Consider the following 20,399-nt stretch of genomic DNA (forward strand, 5'->3'; position numbering starts at 1 on the left):
GGTGGCAGCATCATGGTTTGGGCCTGCTTTTCTTCAGCAGGGACAGGGAAGATGGTTAAAATTGATGGGAAGATGGATGGAGCCAAATACAGGACCATTCTGGAAGAAAACCTGATGGAGTCTGCAAAAGACCTGAGACTGGGACGGAGATTTGTCTTCCAACAAGACAATGATCCAAAACATAAAGCAAAATCTACAATGGAATGGTTAAAAAATAAACATATCCAGGTGTTAGAATGGCCAAGTCAAAGTCCAGACCTGAATCCAATCGAGAATCTGTGGAAAGAACTGAAAACTGCTGTTCACAAATGCTCTCCATCCAACCTCACTGAGCTCGAGCTGTTTTGCAAGGAGGAATGGGAAAAAATGTCAGTCTCTCGATGTGCAAAACTGATAGAGACATACCCCAAGTGACTTACAGCTGTAATCGCAGCAAAAGGTGGCGCTACAAAGTATTAACTTAAGGGGGCTGAATAATTTTGCACGCCCAATTTTTCAGTTTTTGATTTGTTAAAAAAGTTTGAAATATCCAGTAAATGTCGTTCCACTTCATGATTGTGTCCCACTTGTTGTTGATTCTTCACAAAAAAATACAGTTTTATATCTTTATGTTTGAAGCCTGAAATGTGGCAAAAGGTCGCAAAGTTCAAGGGGGCCGAATACTTTTGCAAGGCACTGTATAAACGTTGTCCTGTGGAATCCTCTGGAGAGAACAGCTCATCATCTGGATCACCTTGCTCGCACATAGGTCTCTATTAAAACCCAGTCAGTGTCTCTGAGGTCCCAGTAGAAAGCCAAGGTGAATTGATGTCACCTAAAAATGTATGTAAGTTATATGCGAAATTAAAGTACGTTTAAGTTATGGTTATTGTTTGATATGTTATATCATGACAAACAGTATGGCTAAGGTTAATGTTAACAAGGACCCTAGGAACTATCATATGTCAATAAGTCAATAATGCCTTCAGGGTTAATGTTAAGGACTTCAAGTTAGTTGACGGACGCTAACGTTAGCTAAGTTAGCAGACAACTTTAGGTTTGGCCAACTAACGTTACATGAACAATAAAAGTGCCCGACAGTTGTCCGGTAACACAAACAATAAAAGGGAGCCAGAAAGTTAACATTTAGCTGGTTACTGTTGGTAAATTGACAAAGTTTAAAAATAGTAAAGCAATTTGCTTAGTTAGCTAGCTCAAATCAAATTTTATTTGTGACGTGTCGAATACAACAAGTGTAGACATAACCGTGAAATGCTTACTTACAAGCCCTTAACCAACTATGCAGTTCAAGAAGAGATAAGAAAATATTTACCAAATAAAGTAATGTAAATTTTTTTTTTTTAAAGTAACACAATAACATAACAAAAAGGGGCTATATACAGGGAGTACCGGTACTGAGTCAGTGTGCGGGGGTATAGGTTAGAGGTAATTTGTACATGGAGGGGGTGGGTGTGTCAATGTAATAGTCCGATGGCCATTTGATTAATTGTTCAGCAGTCTAATGGCTTGGGGGAAGAAAGTGTAAGGAACCTTTTGGTCCTAGCCTTGGCGCTCCGGTACCACTAGCCGTGAGGTAGCAGGAAAACAGTCTATGACTTGGGTGACCTGATATCTTGACAATTCTATGGGCTTTCCTCTGACACCGCCTATTATATAGGTCCTGGATGGCAGGAAGCTTGGCCCCAGTGATGTACTGGGCCATACGCACTACCCTCTGTAGCGCCTTACGGTCAGATGCAGAGCAGTTACCATACCAGGCGGTGATGCAACCGGTCAGGATGCTCTCGACAGTCTCCTGAGGGGGAAAAGGTTTTGTCGTGCCCTTTTCACGACTGTCTTGGTATGTTTGGGCCATGATAGATCGTTGGTGATGTGGACACCAAACTCTCGACCCACTCCTCTACAGCCCTGTTGATGTTAATGGGGGCCTGTTCGACCTGCCTTTTCCTGTAGTCTACGATCAGCTCCTTTGTCTTGCTCATATTAAGGGAGACATTGTCCTGGCACCACGCTGCCAGGTCTCTGACCTCCTCCCTATAGGCAGTCTCATCGTTGCTGGTGATCAGGCCTACCACTGTTGTGTCGTCAGCAAACTTTATGATGGTGTTAATGATGGTAATGATGGAGTGGTGTTTGGCCACGCAGTCGTGGGTGAAGAGGGAATACAGGAGGGGACTAAGTACACACCCCTGAGGGGACCCAGTGTTGAGGATCAGAGTGGCAGATGTGTTGTTGCCAGGATATCCTGGCGGGAAGGTGTCACGTGGTTATGGCCATATAATTGCGTCCTGCTCCTATTGTCGCATGTTAGAGGGTGTGTTATTTTATATCTATATTGCATCTATACCTTTGAAGTTGTCATGAGGCTTGATGTGACCTGGTTGAACTGGGGGGAATGTGTTTGAACATTTCAAAGAGGATGGACCCACACCCCACCTATTTTATTGCCCTTAGGGTTGTTGTCTATGAAACAGGAATGTCCGGGGGGAGGTGGGATTGTGTTGGCTGCAGACGCATTATAAATAAGACCCAGAACAACACATGCGGCCCCAGAACACTAAACAAGATTTTAAAAATAAAACCCAGAACATTAAACAGAAAATTATGTCTCCTAGGCCAATTCTCGGGGTGCTATGCATCTCTTGTCACGAACCCTATGATAAAAGCATCGAGGACATTTTATATGAGGCCCCTGAATGTTTTAAGATACGAGTGATGGACATATGGCTTACATATTCCAACCTGAGGATTCAACTGTGAAGATTTTCACAGACAGTGTTCCCAAACCCCTTTATCATGCAAAACCCAGGAGTTTTTTTCCTGTGCTGCGTATGAGAGAATGGCTTAAGATAAGGCTAGCGCTCTGTCAAATTGAACAGGCCCTGAGTGGTACAACCCTGACAGGCTATGCATTGGAAGAGCTTGTATGCGGGCGCAGTGATTTGAAAGCCATAAGGATCTCTTCAACGACTCCAAAGTGACGATTTTAGCATGTGAACAATTTGATAGTACAAAAGCGACAAAGTCTGTCAGTTCATATCTATTTTCCAAAGCCTGAAAGGATGTAAACTTTTTTATGCTCGTGTTTAGCTTTAAATGGATTGATTACCCTATATTCATAACCCTGATGAATAAGCTGGACAGTCTTTTCCGAAATTGTGAACAATTACGTCGCTGGCCGCTTCTATCCTTAACCTCTCTAAGGTACGTGGGATGCTAGCGTCCCATCGGCCAACATCCAGTGAGATTGCAGAGCGCCAAATTCAATTACAGGAATGCTCATTATAAAAAATTCAGAAAACAAAACATATTTTACTTAGGTTTAAAGATGAACTTCTTGTTAAACCAACCACAGTGTCATAAAATATATACAAATCATACCTAGCCCAGAACATACCTAGCCCAGAACATAGCCCAGTTGACAAATTATTACAAACAGTAACCAGCCAAGCAGAAGCTTTACAAAACTCAGAAATAGAGATAAAATGAATCCCTTACCTTTGATGATCTTCATATGGTGGCAATCCGAAGACATTAATTTACTCAATAAATGTTCCTTTTGTTCGATGAAGTCTCTTTATATCCAAAAACCTCCGTTTTGTTAGCGCGTTTTCTTCAGTAATCCACAGGCTCAAACGCAGTCAAAACAATCAGACAAAAAATCAAAATTGTATCCGTAAAGTTCATAGAAACATGTCAAACGATGTTTATATTCAATCCTCAGGTTGTTTTTTAGCCTAAATTATCTATAATATTTCAACCGGACAATAACATCGTCAATATAAAAGGTTAACAAGAAATGTGCATGAAAAAGCTCTGCGACATGGTAGGTTCCACTCGTTCAGACTGGTCTTACTCCCTCATTTATAAGACATCTATTTATAAGACATCTAGACATCTGACATCTAGTGGAAGGCATAGGAACTGTAAAAGGAGTCCTAAGTCAATGGATACTGTAATGGCATTGAATAGAAAACTACAAAACCCAAAAAAAACTACTTCCTGAATGGATTTTTCTCAGGTTTTTGCCTACTAAATCAGTTCTGTTATACTCACAGACACTATTGTAACAGTTTTGGAAACTTTAGAGTGTTTTCTATCCAAATCTACCAGTTATATGCATATCATATCTTCTGGCCCGAGTAGCCCGAATGTTCCTTTTGTTCGACAAAGTATCTCTTTATATCCGAAAACCTCAGTTTTGTTTGCACGTTTTCTTCAGTAATCCACAGGCTCAAATGCAGTCACAACAGGGAGACGAAAAATCCAAATTGTATCCGTAAAGTTCATATAAACATGTCAACGATGTTTATATTCAATCCTCAGGTTATTTTTAGCCTAAATAATCGATAATATTTAAACAGGACAATAACGTTGTCAATATAAAAGGTAAACAAGAAAGGCACTCTCTCGGTCGCACGCATGAAAAGCTCTGTGACACGGCAGGGTCCACTCATTCAGACTGCTCTTACTCCCTCATTTTTCAGAATACAAGCCTGAAACAATTTCTTAAGACTGTTGACATCTAGTGAAAGGCATAGGAACTGCAATTTGAGATCTAAGTCAATGGATACTGTAATGGCATTGAATAGAAAACTACAAAAAAAGAAAAATCCTACTCCCTGAATGGATTTTTCTCAGGTTTTCCCCTGCCAGATCAGTTCTGTTATACTCACATACATTAATTTAACCGTTCTGGAACCTTTAGAGTGTTTTCTATCTAAATCCACCAATTATATGCATATCCTAGCTTCTGGGCCCGAGAAGAAGGCAGTTTAATTTGGGCACGCTTGTTTGAGTACAACGGTTGTTTCTTCCATGGTTGTAAATCTTGCTTTGTGCCCCAGGACGTGTGTCCTAACCCAAAAGAGTTTCAAGACAAATTGGAATCTTTACAGGCTACTTACGGGTTAAAAGTGAATGTGATGTGGGCGCATGAATGGATCGCACTCAAAAAGTCTGATCCTCATGTTCGAGCCTTCCTTTCCAGCTTTGACACACCAGAACCCTTGGAACCACGACAGGCCTTGTATGGAGTACGTACCAATGCTTTGACATTGAGGTATGTAGCGCAACCCGACGAGACAATAGGATATGTAGATTTTACATCCCTTTATCCTCATGTAATGAGTTCCTCATGCTATCCTATGGGGCATCCTGAAATTATTCACCGCGACTGACTAACCCCAAATCTATTTTGGTCTGATCAAAGCAACTGTCTACCCTCCTAGGGGTTTGTTAATACCAGTGTTGCCTTACAAGGGACCTCAAGGAAAACTTTTCTTTCCCCTTTGTCGCACCTGCAGTGAAAACAACAACCAGGAAAACTCTTGTGATCACTCAGATCAAGAAAGAGCCTTGACAGTTGAACTCTCTAAGGTTCTAGAGATGGGGTATAGTGTGGCCAAAATCTTTGAAGTGTGGAACTTTTCCAGGAAATCAGACACACTTTTTAAAGAATACATCAAGACCTTCTTGAGATGCAAGCAAATGGCTTCATGCTATCCTGCATCGGTCACAGATCAAGAGAGCAAAGACAAGTACATTCAAGACTATCACGACAGAGAAGGCATACTTCTTGACCATGACTGAATAGAGGTCAACAAAACCAAAAGAAATGTGTCGAAATTGTACTTAAAATCTCTTTGAGGGAAGCTTTCACAGAGATGCAATATGCTAACAACGTCAATCATTAAAGACCCCGAAGAATTGTTGGAATTTGTTTTTTCAGACCAATAAGAAATTTCACATTTTTCATTCTTGAGTCAAGACATTGCCCTGGTGCAATGGAGATGTAACAAGAAGCATCTGGGACTGAGTAGTAGGCAGTTCACTCTGGGCACGCTATTCATCCAAAAGTGAAAATGCTGCCCCCTATCCCAAAGAAGAAAACACACAGAAATACGAGCCTTAGTTCATTAATATGGTCAAATCCAGAAACTATCATTTCGAAAACAAAACATTTATTTTTTCAGTGAAATACAGAACCGTTACGTATTTTATCTAATGGGTGGCAAAATATAGTCTAAATATTGCTGTTACATTGCACAACCTTCAATGTTATGTCATAATTATGTACAATTCTGGCAAATTAATTACGTTTTTTGTTAGTAAGAAATGGTCTTAACACAGTTCACAATGAGCCAGGCGACCCAAACTGCTGCACATACCCTAACTCTGCTTGCACTGAACGCAAGAAAAGTGACACAATTTCCCTAGTTAAAAAAAATTCATGTTAACAGGCAATATTAAGTAAATATGCAGGTTTAAAAATACATACTTGTGTATTGATGTTAAGAAAAGCAAAGATGTTTATGGTTAGGTACACATTGGTGCAACGAAAGTGCTTTTTTCACGAATGCGCTTTTTAAATCATCACCCATTTGGCAAAGTAGGCTGTGATTCAATGATAAATTAACAGGCACCGCATAGATTATATGCAACGCAGGACAAGCTAGATAAACTAGTAATATCATCAACCATGTGTAGTTAACTAGTGATTATGTTAAGATTGATTGTTTTTTATAAGATTAGTTTAATGCTAGCTAGCAACTTACCTTGGCTCCTTGCTGCACTCACGTAACAGGTAGTCAGCCTGCCACACAGTCTCCTCGTGGAGTGCAATGTAATCGGCAGTCTATATAAGGTCCCACAGTTGACAGTGCATGTCAGAGCAAAAACCAAGCCATGAGGTTTAAGGAATTGTCTGTAGAGCTCTGAGACAGGATTGTGTGAGGCACACACCTGGGGAAGGGTACCAAAACATTTCCGCAGCATTGAAGGTCCCCAAGAACACATTGGCCTCCATCATTCTTAAATGGAAGAAGTTTGGAACCACCAAGACCTCTAACTCAATGACATATATACTTTTTTACATTGTTTGTAAACTGATTTGTGACACGTATTAATGCCAAAATAACATGTAAAACAGGCAACAACAAAAAACGTGGGGCTCTGCCCCTCCTGTCCTGAATGATGGGTCGCCACTGGTGTGCATTAAGGTGTCTAATAGAATAAACGGCAAAAACAAATGTAGACTTATGTATGCATTACTAAGCTTCCAGAATATTTTTTGCGAAGATGGAGGCGCGGTGGCTTCAAAACATCGCTGTCATCTAGTGTATATATAAATCATTGGCTGGGACTATGCATCAGCCGGAGACAACAGCTATTCACCCCACCAGCAGCAACCGTTAACATATCGAAGCAAGCTCTTCCCCATCCCCAAATCACAAGAAATAACACGTCACCAGTTTAGTTAAAGACTAATCGATGTCAACGATGGCCAGACGAAGTCCATTCAATCAAATGTTATCGGTCAGAAGCAATGCAAACGAAGACTCCATAAATTCATTGATTGACATTGTCAAATAGAATGGGATCATTGATTGACATTGCCATATAGAATGGGTTCATTGATTTACATTGTCATATAGAACGGGTTCATTGATTGACATTGTCATATAGAATGGGACCCCCAGCAAGCAGCCAGCGACTGGTGATCTGTATGACAAGGATGTTCGACAAACCAACCCGTACACGCATTTACATTGTCGTTCTAGGCTTAATTGCAACATAATTTGAACACTAAAATGTAACAATAAACGCTACAACACATTACACTTACCAAGGGCTGTGTCTCTGTTACTGGGGGTACTTGGAACCTATCCATTTCTTCCTCCATCATTTTGACGAATCGTTCGTTACACCGCCAAACCGATGTAAGATCTAAACATTTGTAAGCATAAAAATAATCAAATAAGGCCTTAGTTTGTCGCAAGAATTATCTGTTAGTTTGCATGATTCTAGTTGGTTTTTGCCTATAACCACACAGTAAGGCATCAGTGGTTAAGGCATGGTCCGAGGTGACTCAACCAAAACAGACAGAGATACGTCGATACCATCTTCCGGGTCTGGAAAATATTTACATTATTCATGACACCACCATCCAATGATGGACGAGCGATGGCAAGATGGGCTAATGCATGAAATAATCTATCTGAATCAATCTGAATTAATCTAAGAAATCACAAGAACGTCGACAATATAGGTAGATATTATTTGATATATACATCCAATTATATGACATATAGTCTAGGCACACTATTTTACCTTTATTTAACTAAGCAAGTCAGTTAAGAACAAATTCTAATTTTCAATGACAGCCTAAGAACAGTGTTCAGGGATAGAACTACATATTTTTACCTTGTCAGATCGGGAATTCGATCTTGCAACCTTTAGGTTACTAGTTCAACGCACTAACCACTAGGCTTCTTGCCACCCCACTATACAGTACAATTGCCTGGCATATTTGTATGGATCATTCAATTAATTTTACTCTGGATGTATGCAAAATGTTAGAAAATTGGTACTCGGGCTAGGGAATTGCACTAGCAGCTTGAAAACTTTTAATTTCTCCCCCATTTTAAAAAGTTGTATAGCGTTATCAATACAGTAATACGATATTTCTTATCAATAGTTTATCTATTTGACACAATGCCTGTACCTTACAAGACTGTGAAATCCAAGCAGGCAACGTTTTCTAAAGTTAACGTTATTAGCTAGCTAGCTAACTTAGCTAATGTGGTGTCGCCATGCTGCATGCACGATTGCAACATTGTAGTAACATTGCTAATAATAAGCAGAGTGACTGTTTTTCTTACTAATATATTAATGACATCTCAATAGTCTACACTCTTAGAATTTTTTTTCTCCAAAAGGGTTCTTTGGCTGTCCCCATGGAGAACCCATTTTGGTTCCAGGTAGAAACCACCTTGGAAAGGGATCTACCTGGAACCAAAAGGGTTCTACCCTTTTAGGTTCTATATAGCACCTTTTTATCTAAGAGTGTACAGTGGCTTCCTCTTTGTGTCCCCTGTCCTGGAACTGAACAGGTGAGAGGCAAATGCCTGGTTGCTGTCATCTATAGTTTAATTTTCAGATCATTGCAGATGAAGGAGAGAAGACAAGCAGACAAAGCGACTGACTGATTGACTGTAGACTATTGAGATGCATTCCTAGTGGTGCATGAAACAAATTTATGTGAAATATGTCTGTTTTGTATCGGAGTCAAATGCTCTATCCCAGCCGAAGGCACCTGTGGCAAAGGCTGCCAATGCTGTCAGCAAGAAAAAGGTATGTCCATTTAGCATTAGGCAAGCCAGATTTAGCTTGTCAAAAACCTATGTGCTAATGTTGCTATTATTCTATGGCTATACCAACCTAATAAGGTAAATGTGGCGGTTACTGTTTGTGTTGGCCAGTGATGAGGAAGATGGAACAGAGATGGATAAAGGAGGAGATGAATGGATGCAAGGAAAGACTGATCAAGCCCCCTGACCAACTGAATCTCACTGAAGCGGTGAGTATAGCTGGGATGCGTCACAAATGGTATATAGTGCTCTACTTGTGACGAGAGCCCTGGTAAAAAAAAGTATTGCACTATGTAGGGAATAGGGTGCCATTTAGGATCTGGTGTCAGGAGCCTTGATGTGGCACCTAACAAAAGGCCATTGAATCAAAAGGGATGAACAGTGTAGTTGGGATTAATTCATTTACAAGTTTTATGCAAATGCTCAGAAGCTGTTTGTCACTTAACCAGGAGTTGAAAGAGGAATTCATCATGATCCTGACTGAAAACAACCCACAGGATCCTCAGAATATTGTCTGTTACAGCTTCAAGGTAAAGTATTGCAGTAACCTCCAGTCTAATCCATGATTAAGTGAACAACTTCTTTCTTCTTGGGTCCATCATATAATGGATATTAATGCAAACAAACAAGATTTTCAAGTGACTTTGCATGGTGGAAATATATGAGCATTGTCCAATACAAATGCATGTGTATCATTGTCTTCTCTCAGGAGTGTTCTTGCAAAACATTTTGGGGGATTTTAGTCTCCATTTACCTTTGTTTTATCTGGCTGTGAACACATTGGACAATAGTGCAATATTGCATACAGAGTTTTTAAGGAGACATACAAACACGTCTGCTGAAACGTTTGAGGCCTACTTGGATATACCTGGGCACCCTACTCTGCACTGGGGAATTTTCTGAGCAGACCTACAGCACCTACTGCTGCTTTCATCCTTCCACTTGACATTGTGCCTTCCACTTGACATTGTGCCCTGGATGTTTTTGGACTACTGACAAACTTGAACTCCACTTGTTTTTACTATTTATGACTCTCCCGTGTCCCAGTGTAGCGCTTGCCACCCTCCCGGCTTTCCACCGACCTGTAATGGAAACTACGTACATCCCCTCTAAGATGCTTCTCTCTTGGCTATCATACTGGTAACACAGCCTCCATTGCGTTGCTGATGGGCCACAGCATTCAATCGCATTGAGTAAGTCGCCGCTCTCACCTTGTTGTTATGCTGGAGAGTTTTGTGTCAATCTAACTGACTATCACACTGTGTGGATTGATTTACTTTGTGCTTATTCCTCGACAACCTATTTTATTTGTGTGGATTTTAACAGAATTGGCATCTACCACTTTCCGCCATACGGGGAAACATACTTTTTCCAGATTGGCAGCAACCAACTTCAGAGACTACGGTGAACGTTTCATCCCATGTAGGAGCTGCACCTACTTTTCACAGTTATGGGATAATATTGTCCGGCCAAATTTCCAATGTGGAAACTGTCAGCTTATTGAAGAATATATGCCTGAGCTGGACATCCACAGTATACAAATAGAGACATTGCAGCGTATCCTGGATAGGTCCCACTCTGAAATGGCTTTGGGGGATCCCATCCTGCTGACCAACAGTTTCACCTACCTGCATCCAGAGATTACTGCTCCTTCATCCTCTACCCTGTCTCCAGCACAGGGGGTTTGTACCACAAATACTACAGCTGGCTCTGGTCCATCGGGCGAAAGAACGGCCAGACCTCCCCGGCTGTTTCACCAGCTGTCGTCATCGGCAGCTCTATGGTGAGAAACATCTTGGTTCCCAGTGCAAAAACCCTGTGCTACCCAGGAGCACGAGTACATTACAAGGCTGCTTCCGACCATTCTACGACAGATACCAGGAGCTGACACTGTCGTAGTCCATGTGGTGTCAAACGACATCAGGAGGGCTAGCTCTGAACTTCTGAAAATGGATTTTAAAGAATTGATTCTAGCATTGAAAGATTCCAAAAAGGGGCCAATAATTTCAGGTCCGGTACCATCGCTGGGCCCCGGATGTGAAAGATTCAGCAGACTACTGGCATTACACATCTAGCTAAAATATTAGTTTAGCTCTGTTGGAATCACTTTTATAGATAACTTTGACACCTTCTGGAAACAGAAGACACTCTACAGGAATGACGGAGTCCATCCAAATCATCTTGGCTCCTGGACTCTGGCTGCATTGAGACAATGACTTAAAATGACCCAAGACTAGCTCAGTTAATCCCTACCATGATTGAGAACCATCCCAGGCCAAACACATAAATACTACATAGAAAAAAGAACATAGACTACCCACCCCAACTCACGCCCTGACCAAACTAACACGAAGACATAATAAAGGAACTAAGGTCAGAAAGTGACAATAACTTTCTTGTAACAGATGACATTTATATTCTATTTATGAAACCTACCTAGATAATACCTTTGATGATACAGTGGTAGCAATATATGGCTATAAAATCTCCCGAAAATACAGAAATGCCAACAGGGGCGGTGTTGCGGTCTATATTCAGAACCACTTTCCTGTAAAGCTGTTGAAGTAATATGGCTACCGGTTCATCTGCCTCACTTAAAGTCCATTCTTGTGGGAAGCTGCTATAGACCACCAAGTGCTAACAGTCAGTATCTGGACAATATGTGTGAAATGCTTGTTAATGTATGTGAAATCCACAGAGAAGTTTATTTTCTGGGTGATTTAAATATTGATGGAACAGTAGTCACTTGCAGTTTACCTACTGCTTTACTCATTTTAAATGTAAACTCAGAAAAAAAGAAACGGCCCTTTTTCAGGACCCTGTCCTTCAAAGATAATTCGTAAAATCCAAATAAGTTCACAGATCTTCATTGTAAAGTGTTTAACCATTGTTAATGAACGTGCACCTGTGGAACGGTCATTAAGACACTAAAAGCTTACAGTTGGTAGGCAATTAAGGTCACAGTTATGAAAACTTAGGACACTAAAGAGGCCTTTCTACTGACTCTGAAAAACACCAAAAGAAAGATGCCCAGAGTCCCTGGTCATCTTCGTGAACGTGCCTTAGGCATGCTGCAAGGAGGCATGAGGACTGCGGATGTGGCCAGGGCAATAAATTGCTATGTCTGTACTGTGAGACGCCTAAGACAGCGCTATAGGGAGACAGGATGGACAGCTGATTGTCCTCACAGTGGCAGACCACGTGTAACAACGCCTGCACAGGATCGGTACATCCGAACATCACACCTGCGGGACAGGTACAGGATGGCAACAACAAATGCCCGAGTTACACTAGGAAAGCACAATCCCTCCATCAGTGCTCAGACTGTCCGCAATAGGCTGAGAGAGGCTGGACTGAGGGCGTGTAGGTCTGTTGTAAGGCAGGTCCTCACCAGACATCACAGGCAACAACACCACCTATGGGCACAAACTCACCGTCGCTGGACCAGACAGAACTGGCAAAAAGTGCTCTTCACTGACGAGTCGCGGTTTTGTCTCACCAGGGGTGATGGTCTGATTCGGTTTGTCGTCGAAGGAATGGGCATTACACCGAGGCCTGTACTCTGGAGCAGGATCGATTTGGAGGTGGAGGGTCTGTCATGGTCCGGGGCGGTGTGTCACAGCATCATCGGACTGAGCTTGTTGTCACTGCAGGCAATCTCAACGCTGTGCGTTACAGGGAAGACATCCTCCTCCCTCATGTGGTACCCTTCCTGCAGGCTCATCCTGACATGACCCTCCAGCATGACAATCCCACCAGCCATACCACTCATTCTGTGTGTGATTTCCTGCAAGACAGGAATGTCAGTATTCTGCCATGGCCAGCAAAGAGCCCAGATCTCAATCCCATTGAGCACGTCTGGGACCTGTTGGAGGGTGAGGGCTAAGGCCATTCCCCCCAGAAATGTCTGGGAACTCGCAGGTGCCTTGGTGGCAAGAACTGGCAAATCTGGTGCAGTCCATGAGGAGGAGATGCACTGCAGTACTAAATGCAGCTGGTGGCCACACCAGATACTGACTGATACTTTTGATTATGACACCCCCCCCCCCTCTTTGTTCAGGGACACATTTTTCCCTTTCTGTTAGTCACATGTCTGTAGAACTTGTTCAGTTTATGTCTCAGTTGTTGAATCTTATGTTCATACAAATATTTAAACATGTTAAGTTTGCTGAAAATAAACGCAGTTGACAGTGGAAGGACGTTTCTTTTTTTGCAGAGTTTATATACTGTATTCTATTCTACTGTATTTTAGTCAATGCCACTCTGACATTGCTCATCCTAATATTTCTATATTTCTTAATGCCATTATTTTACTTTTAGATTTGTGTGTATTATTGTGAATTGTTTGATACTACTGCACTGTTGTAGCTAGGAACACAAGTATTTTGCAACACCTGCAATAGCATCTGCTAAATACAGTTGGGCAAAAAAGTATTTAGTCAGCCACCAATTGTGCAAGCTCTCCCACTTAAAAAGATAAGAGAGGCCTGTAATTTTCATCATAGGTACACTTCAACTATGACAGACAAAATGAGAAAAAAAAGTCCAGAAAATCACATTGTAGGATTTCTTATGAATTTATTTGCAAATTATGGTGGAAAATAAGTATTTGGTCAACAAGCAAGATTTCTGGCTCTCACAGACCTGTAACTTCTTCTTTAAGAGGCTCCACTGTCCTCCACTCGTTACCTGTATTAATGGCACCTGTTTGAACTTGTTATCAGTATAAAAGACACCTGTCCACAACCTCAAACAGTCACACTCCAAACTCCACTATGGCCAAGACCAAAGAGCTGTCAAAGGACACCAGAAACAAAATTGTAGACCTGCACCAGGCTGGGAAGACTGAATCTGCAATAGGTAAGCAGCTTGGTTTGAAGAAATCAACTGTGGGAACAATTGTTAGGAAATGGAAGACATACAAGACCACTGATAATCTCCCTCGATCTGGGGCTCCACGCAAGATCTCACCCCGTGGGGTCAAAATGATCACAAGAACGGCGAGCAAAAATCCCAGAACCCCAGGGAGGACCTAGTGAATGGACCTACAGAGAGCTGGGACCAAAGTAACGAAGCCTACCATCAGTAACACACTACGCCGCCAGGGACTCAAATCCTGCAGTGCCAGACGTGTCCCCCTGCTTAAACCAGTACATGTCCAGGCCCGTCTGAAGTTTGCTAGAGAGCATTTGGGTGATCCAGAAGAAGATTGGGAGAATGTCATATGGTTAGATGAAATATAACTTTTTGGTAAAAACTCAACTCGTCGTGTTTGGAGGACAAAGAATGCTGAGTTGCAGCCAAAGAACACCATACCTACTGTGAAGCATGGGGGTGGAAACATCATGTTTTGGGGCTGTTTTTCTGCAAAGGTACCAGGACGACTGATCCGTGTAAAGGAAAGAATGAATGGGGCCATGTATCGTGAGATTTTGAGTGAAAACCTCCTTCCATCAGCAAGGGCATTGAAGATGAAACGTGGCTGTGTCTTTCAGCATGACAATGATCACAAACACACCGCCCGGGCAACGAAGGAGTGGCTTCGTAAGAAGCATTTCAAGGTCCTGGAGTGGCCTAGCCAGTCTCCAGATCTCAACCCCATAGAAAATCTTTGGAGGGAGTTGAAAGTCCGTGTTGCCCAGCAACAGCCCCAAAACATCACTGCTCTAGAGGAGATCTGCATGGAGGAATGGGCCAAAATACCAGCAACAGTGTGTGAAAACCTTGTGAAGACTTACAGAAAACATTTGCCAACAAAGGTTACATAACAAAGTATTGAGATAAACTTTTGTTATTGACCAAATACTTATTTTCCACCATATTTTGCAAATAAATTCCTTAAAAATCCTACAATGTGATTTTCTGGATGTTCTTTCCTCATTTTGTCTGTCGTAGTTGAAGTGTACCTATGATGAAAATTACAGGCCTCTCTCATCTTTTTAAGTGGGAGAACTTGCACAATTGGTGGCTTCATACATAGACACACTGGCTTTACTCAAAGCCAGTAGCATGTCTTTAGTAAAGATTGAAAAAACGAAGGGGCATAGACAGATGCCCTGTGGAATTCCTGATTCTTTCTGGATTTTGTTGGCATCAACTCTGTGACATCAACTCTATGGTGAATACAGTGTGTGTGTGGTATTTTTGTGTATCATTTCATTCTCACAGTAGTTTTGATGTGGGTTTGTATGGTTGTAGGATGAGCTGGTCTTTACAGACTTCATCAAGCTGTCATTTGGAGAGAGCCGTGTCAGAAAGACCAGAGGGCGTGCAACTTCCTATCAGGGGTAAAATCTGTCATCAACTGACGCATCACTTCACACTGTTTGTTATAAGCATCAAGCACGATTTAAGTATTTGACGATGTTTGTTGTCCCGCAGCTTGTGGAATATCGTTCGACTTCCACAAACAAATAGACTACCTCTTCCTGTTTGGCACGAAGGAGGGCAAGATTCACAAGGTGAGATACAACTGATTTTATAATGAATCAATTGAAGTTAAGTAATCTTGGAGTCATTTTGTATAATTCATACAACAGTTGTTGTTTGGTTTTGGTTTGAACCGCAGTTGTGTATGTCATTTCATAATGTAGGTGACAAAACATTTTAATACAAAAAAAAGCTAGGTGTGTCAATCTAGGCCTGTCAGTCTAAGCTTTGTACTGTGTCCACTGTGCCACCAGGATGAGCGAGCATAACATGTTTTTTTCTGCATACAAAGCTGTTCAGTCTATCCAAACAGACCCCATTTCAAAGAAAAAGCACTCATTATGGTCCGGTGTTTCCATTTAGTGGGTGCGGCCAAAACACCTGAACACACTTAACAAGATAGAGGATAGAAAGTTTTGTTGATGCTGAGAACAGAATGTCTGTTTTTAAATAACATTCTTAGAACGTTCTCTGAGCGTTACTAAAGATTTCTTGTGGTGTTTATGGATAATGTAACTTTCCTTTTCATTGGCTAAACCAACTAAGCTCGTAATTTAACAACTTTATTTATATTTACAGATGGCATAAAAGTTTGTTGAGGCACATGAAAGTTCACATGCTTGAAATGGTATTTCTGCCAAAAAACGCATTTTGATAAAAAACATATTTTTTACGTTCAATCGGCTCTCCTCTGAAGTCATGACTTGCGACATACGCCAAGTTTCCTGAATCGGGTCACATATATATTTTCTAAGATTAGCTAGCTCCTTGAATTGTTTTGATTCATGCAAACTCGCACACATATACTCACTCCCACCCGCACACACACACACACAGTTACAGTATGCGTGTGATGTCACCTCTTGTTGGGAAACAGTTAGCCCTGGGACAAGTGTAATATCTGTTGTGACTTATTCACTATATATCCCCTTATAGCACTTTGATTTATACCTTTAATTGAAATGCAAATGATGCAGCTTGCAATATAGTAGAGAGAGCACATTTGGTTCACAGCCATATTGTCTATCTGCAGTGGTTTATGTGTGAATGTGAGAACTGACTCCTCTTGCTCTCTCGCTCTTATTTATTATTTATTATATATATACATTTGTGTGTTCGATATATATACACTACCATTCAAAAGTTTGTCACTTAGAAATGTCCTTATTTTTTAAAGAAAATAAAAAAAAATGTCTATTAAAATAACATCAAATTGATCCGAAATACAGTGAAGAGGCCCATTATCAGCAACCGTAACTCCTGTGTTCCAATGGCACGTTGTGTTAGCTATTCCAAGTTGATCATTTTAAAAGGCTTATTGATCATTAGAAAACCCTTTTGCAATTATGTTAGCACAGCTGAAAACTGTTGTTCTGATTAAAGAAGCAATAAAATTGGCCTTCTTTAGAATAGTTGAGTATCTGGTTGATCAGCATTTGTGTGTTCGATTACAGACTCAAAATAACTTTCTTCTGAAACTCATCAGTCTATTCTTGTTCTGAGAAATGAAGGCTTTTCCATGCGAGAAATTGTCAAGAAACTGAAGATCTTGTACAATGCTGTGTACTACTCCCTTCACAGAACAGCGCAAACTGGTTGTAACCAGAATTGAAAGAGGAGTGGGAGGCCCCAGTGCACAACTGAGCAAGAGGACAAATACATTAGTGTCTAGTTTGAGAAACAGATGCCTCACAAGTCCTCAGCTGGCATCTTCATTAAATAGTACCCGCAAAACACCAATCTCAACGTCAACAGTGAAGAGGCGACTCCGGGATGCTGGCCTACTAGGCAGAGTTGCAAAGAAAAAGCCTCATCTCAGACTGGCCAATAAAAAGAAAAGATTAAGATGGGCAAAAGAACACAGACACTGGACAGAGGAAGATTGGAAACAAGTGTTATGGACAGACAAATCTAAGTTTGAGGTGTTCGGATCACAAAGAAGAACATTCGTTAGACGCAGAAAAAATAAAAAGATGCTGGAGGAGTGCTTGACGCCATCTGTCAAGCATGGTGGAGGCAATGTGATGGTCTGGGGGTGCTTTGGTGTGGTAAAGGGGGACATTTCTACAGGGTAAAAGGGATATTGAAGAAGGAAGGCTATCACTCCATTTTGCAACGCCATTCCATACCCTGTGGACGGCGCCTAATTGGAGACAATTTATAAATTACAATTATTTTGTCTAATGTCTTATTTGTTTTATTGACCCCAGTAAGACAGACTAGCTGTCACCATTGGCGTCGGCTAATGGGGATCCTAATAAATCTACAATATTGCTGTGTCTTTTCCAGTGCTCCACGGCTCCCCTTCAGCCAGTTCCTGGAAATCTATAATGCTCACAACATGGCGGTGGATGCAGTTAAGGGGAACCACTTCCACCCCAAGGTCTTCATCTCCTGCAGCTCTGACCTGGTCCCAGATCATGTGAAGATGACCATAGGATTTGGCAAGACAACACAAACAGATCTGTGATCCTTCTGTTCTAAGATGACAGCCCAACATTGTCCATATGAACCCTAGGTCTTGCTTCATCTTTCACCCAACTATTACTTTACAAACTGTGAAAACTATTCCAAGATGTCCAACCATATTCATCACTTTCCTCACCCCCTTTCAATATAATTTGCCTGTCAGATAATTTGACAAACCCAAATAGATAGTTATATCAGTTATAATTAAATACTTTGCTGACTAAAGTCAGGTATCTCCAGTCGACTTTCCATGAAAACTTTGCTTGGCTCTCTTTCATCAAGCCAATGTTTATGGCTATACACAGAACTACCAGCAGATGGCTTGAACACATCAAAAACACAGACGTGTTCAGTGCTTTTCAACTGGTTCTCAACTGACTTCAGTCTTGTCAAGACTGTGTTCATTGTGTTGATTGTTACCACTGAGATATTGACTATGCCTGCTTTGGTCTTTTGTGTTGGGGCAGACTGTTGGTCTACTTGTAAGTTTCACTCCACAATCATTAGTTTAGCACCTACCCCCAATCTGCCATAAAACCTGGTAATAATATCACATCTTCAAACAGGTTGAAAGGGCTTTGAAAACAACAGAAACTTCCGAAAAACATGAATACTGTATATTCTACATTGTTTAGGGGGCATGGTAAAGGAGACAGTTATTCACTTCAACCAGCTCTCTACTTTTTAACAGTAGTCCGCCTGCACACTTAAATGGTGATTTGAATAGGGTCATGTGGATTGATTAGGTTGGCACTACTTTCTCCTTTTGATACAAGTCCTTGTAACTCCATCTATCCGAATGAGCTGTGAGTGATGAGTGATAAGTCACAGATATGATCTAGCCTGAGTCACAAAATGTCAGAAGTAGGTTACGTAATCAGGGCTTCAGCCTGGTGGCCTGTGAGAATCTACTGATATCAGTCAGCTGCCCCCACACCCCCTTTATCCACATTATACTGAAGATTTTTTTTTTTTTAAAGATTTTACTGAGTTACAATTCATAGAAGGAAATCAGTCAATTGAAATAAATAAATTAGGCCCTAATCTATGGATTTTACATGACTGGGCAGGGGTGCAGCCATGGGTGGGTCTGAGAGGCCCACCCACTGGGAGTCTGCAGTTGTGAGGCCGGTTGAACTTACTGCCAAATTCTGGAGGCGTCTTATGGTAGAGAAATTAACATTAATTTCTCTGGTAACAGGTCTGTTGGACATTCCTGCAGTAAGCATGCCAATTGCACGCTCCCTCAAAACTTGACACATCTGTGGCATTGTGTTGTGTGACAAAACTGCACATTTTAGAGTGGCCTTTTATTGTCCCCAGCACAAGATGCACCTGTGTAATGATCATACTGTTTAATCAGTTTCTTGATAATCCATCCACCCGACAGGTGTGGCATATCTTGGAGAAATGCTCAAATTTGTGCACAATTTGAGAGAAATAAGCTTTTGTGCGTATAGGGATCTTAGAGGCAAGCCAGCAATGGGATGCAGGGTGGTATGCTGCTGGCTCACAAAACAATCTCACCATTGGGAGCATTAACAGTCACTGTGCAGGTCTCCTTCCGTTTTATATTCCATCCTTTCTTTGTCGGCACTTTGGGATACGGCTGTTCACGAATTCTCTAACTTATCTTCCTGGATCCCATTCCCTGCTCTGCCTCATCTCTCTAAGACCTTTAAGACCTTGCAGGAAGAAATTGCATGCATTACAATACAGTGAGAAGAGAGGACCTTTTTGGTGGGATAAGAGAGGGTGTAGGTTACATTTACTCATCGGCTCGAGTCTCAACCTAATGAAGGCTCTAGCATGACATGGTGGTATTCATTTTGATTTTCAAGGCTTTTCTCTTTCTCAAATGAGTAACGTCTGTATTTGTTCTTTTTGCTATTTACTTTTTACTTGTACCTGCAGTCCATCTCGAATAAACTTTCTCTCCCACTTATGATGAACAAGTACTGTGACTGGTCTTACAAGAGTTTAGAGAAGGTGTGTAATGATCTCACTAGGCACACAATGTTTGAATCAACGTTGTTTTGAAATTACGTGGAACCAACATGGAATAGACATTGAATTTACATCTGTTCCCAGTGGGATGTCTTGTTTTTCTACTATCTTTAAGGTAAATATTGTAATCTTGGTTTTATAGTGTTAGTGTTTGTATCCATTACCGAGTCCTTTTACTTCAGTGACCCTGTCTCTGTAAGACCCCAAAGTTTACTTTTGACCTGAATGCGGCCGTGGGAGATGGTCTCTTTGCTCCTCCACTATCTTCACTGCAGTTACCACTGGTGGCAAGGTAAGTCACCAAATTTAGGCAGAGAGATCAAAGCATGTCCTCTTTCTGTC

General features: G+C 41.3%; 2 protein-coding genes across 9 annotated transcripts in view; one reads left to right on the forward strand and one right to left on the reverse strand.

Moving 5' to 3' along the window:
- Nucleotides 1–7,931, reverse strand: part of LOC110528276 (protein FAM219A) — a 26,245-nt gene extending 18,314 nt beyond the window's left edge. For 2 of the 3 annotated variants that reach the window (XM_021610212.3, XM_021610211.3), the window contains exon 1: nt 7,628–7,931. In XM_021610212.3, coding sequence (XP_021465887.3) covers nt 7,628–7,687 — 60 coding nt within the window. In that variant the 5' untranslated portion in view covers nt 7,688–7,931. Of the gene's footprint in view, nt 1–3,498; nt 3,638–7,627 lie in introns of those variants that run through there. The other variant, XM_090241571.1, reaches the window with a different exon arrangement.
- LOC110528275 (uncharacterized) lies at nt 7,924–19,995 on the forward strand. Of its 6 annotated transcripts, none has more exons than XM_036983860.2 (7): nt 7,924–8,050; nt 9,088–9,135; nt 9,264–9,361; nt 9,602–9,682; nt 15,351–15,439; nt 15,534–15,613; nt 17,871–19,995. In XM_036983860.2, exons 3-7 carry the CDS (start codon nt 9,266–9,268, stop codon nt 18,005–18,007), a joined length of 483 nt encoding a protein of 160 aa, XP_036839755.2. In that variant the 5' UTR covers nt 7,924–8,050; nt 9,088–9,135; nt 9,264–9,265; the 3' UTR covers nt 18,008–19,995. The 6 variants fall into 6 exon arrangements, with proteins under 6 accessions (XP_036839755.2, XP_021465883.3, XP_021465884.3 ...); XM_021610208.3 differs by having other exon boundaries at nt 7,929–8,050; nt 9,070–9,135; XM_021610209.3 differs by lacking the exon at nt 9,602–9,682 and having other exon boundaries at nt 7,932–8,050; nt 9,070–9,135.
- Nucleotides 19,996–20,399: the final 404 nt, after the last annotated feature.

This window comes from Oncorhynchus mykiss, chromosome 7, assembly GCF_057628025.1.
Source record: "Oncorhynchus mykiss isolate SJ-2025 chromosome 7, ASM5762802v1, whole genome shotgun sequence".
NCBI classification, from domain to species: domain Eukaryota; kingdom Metazoa; phylum Chordata; class Actinopteri; order Salmoniformes; family Salmonidae; genus Oncorhynchus; species Oncorhynchus mykiss.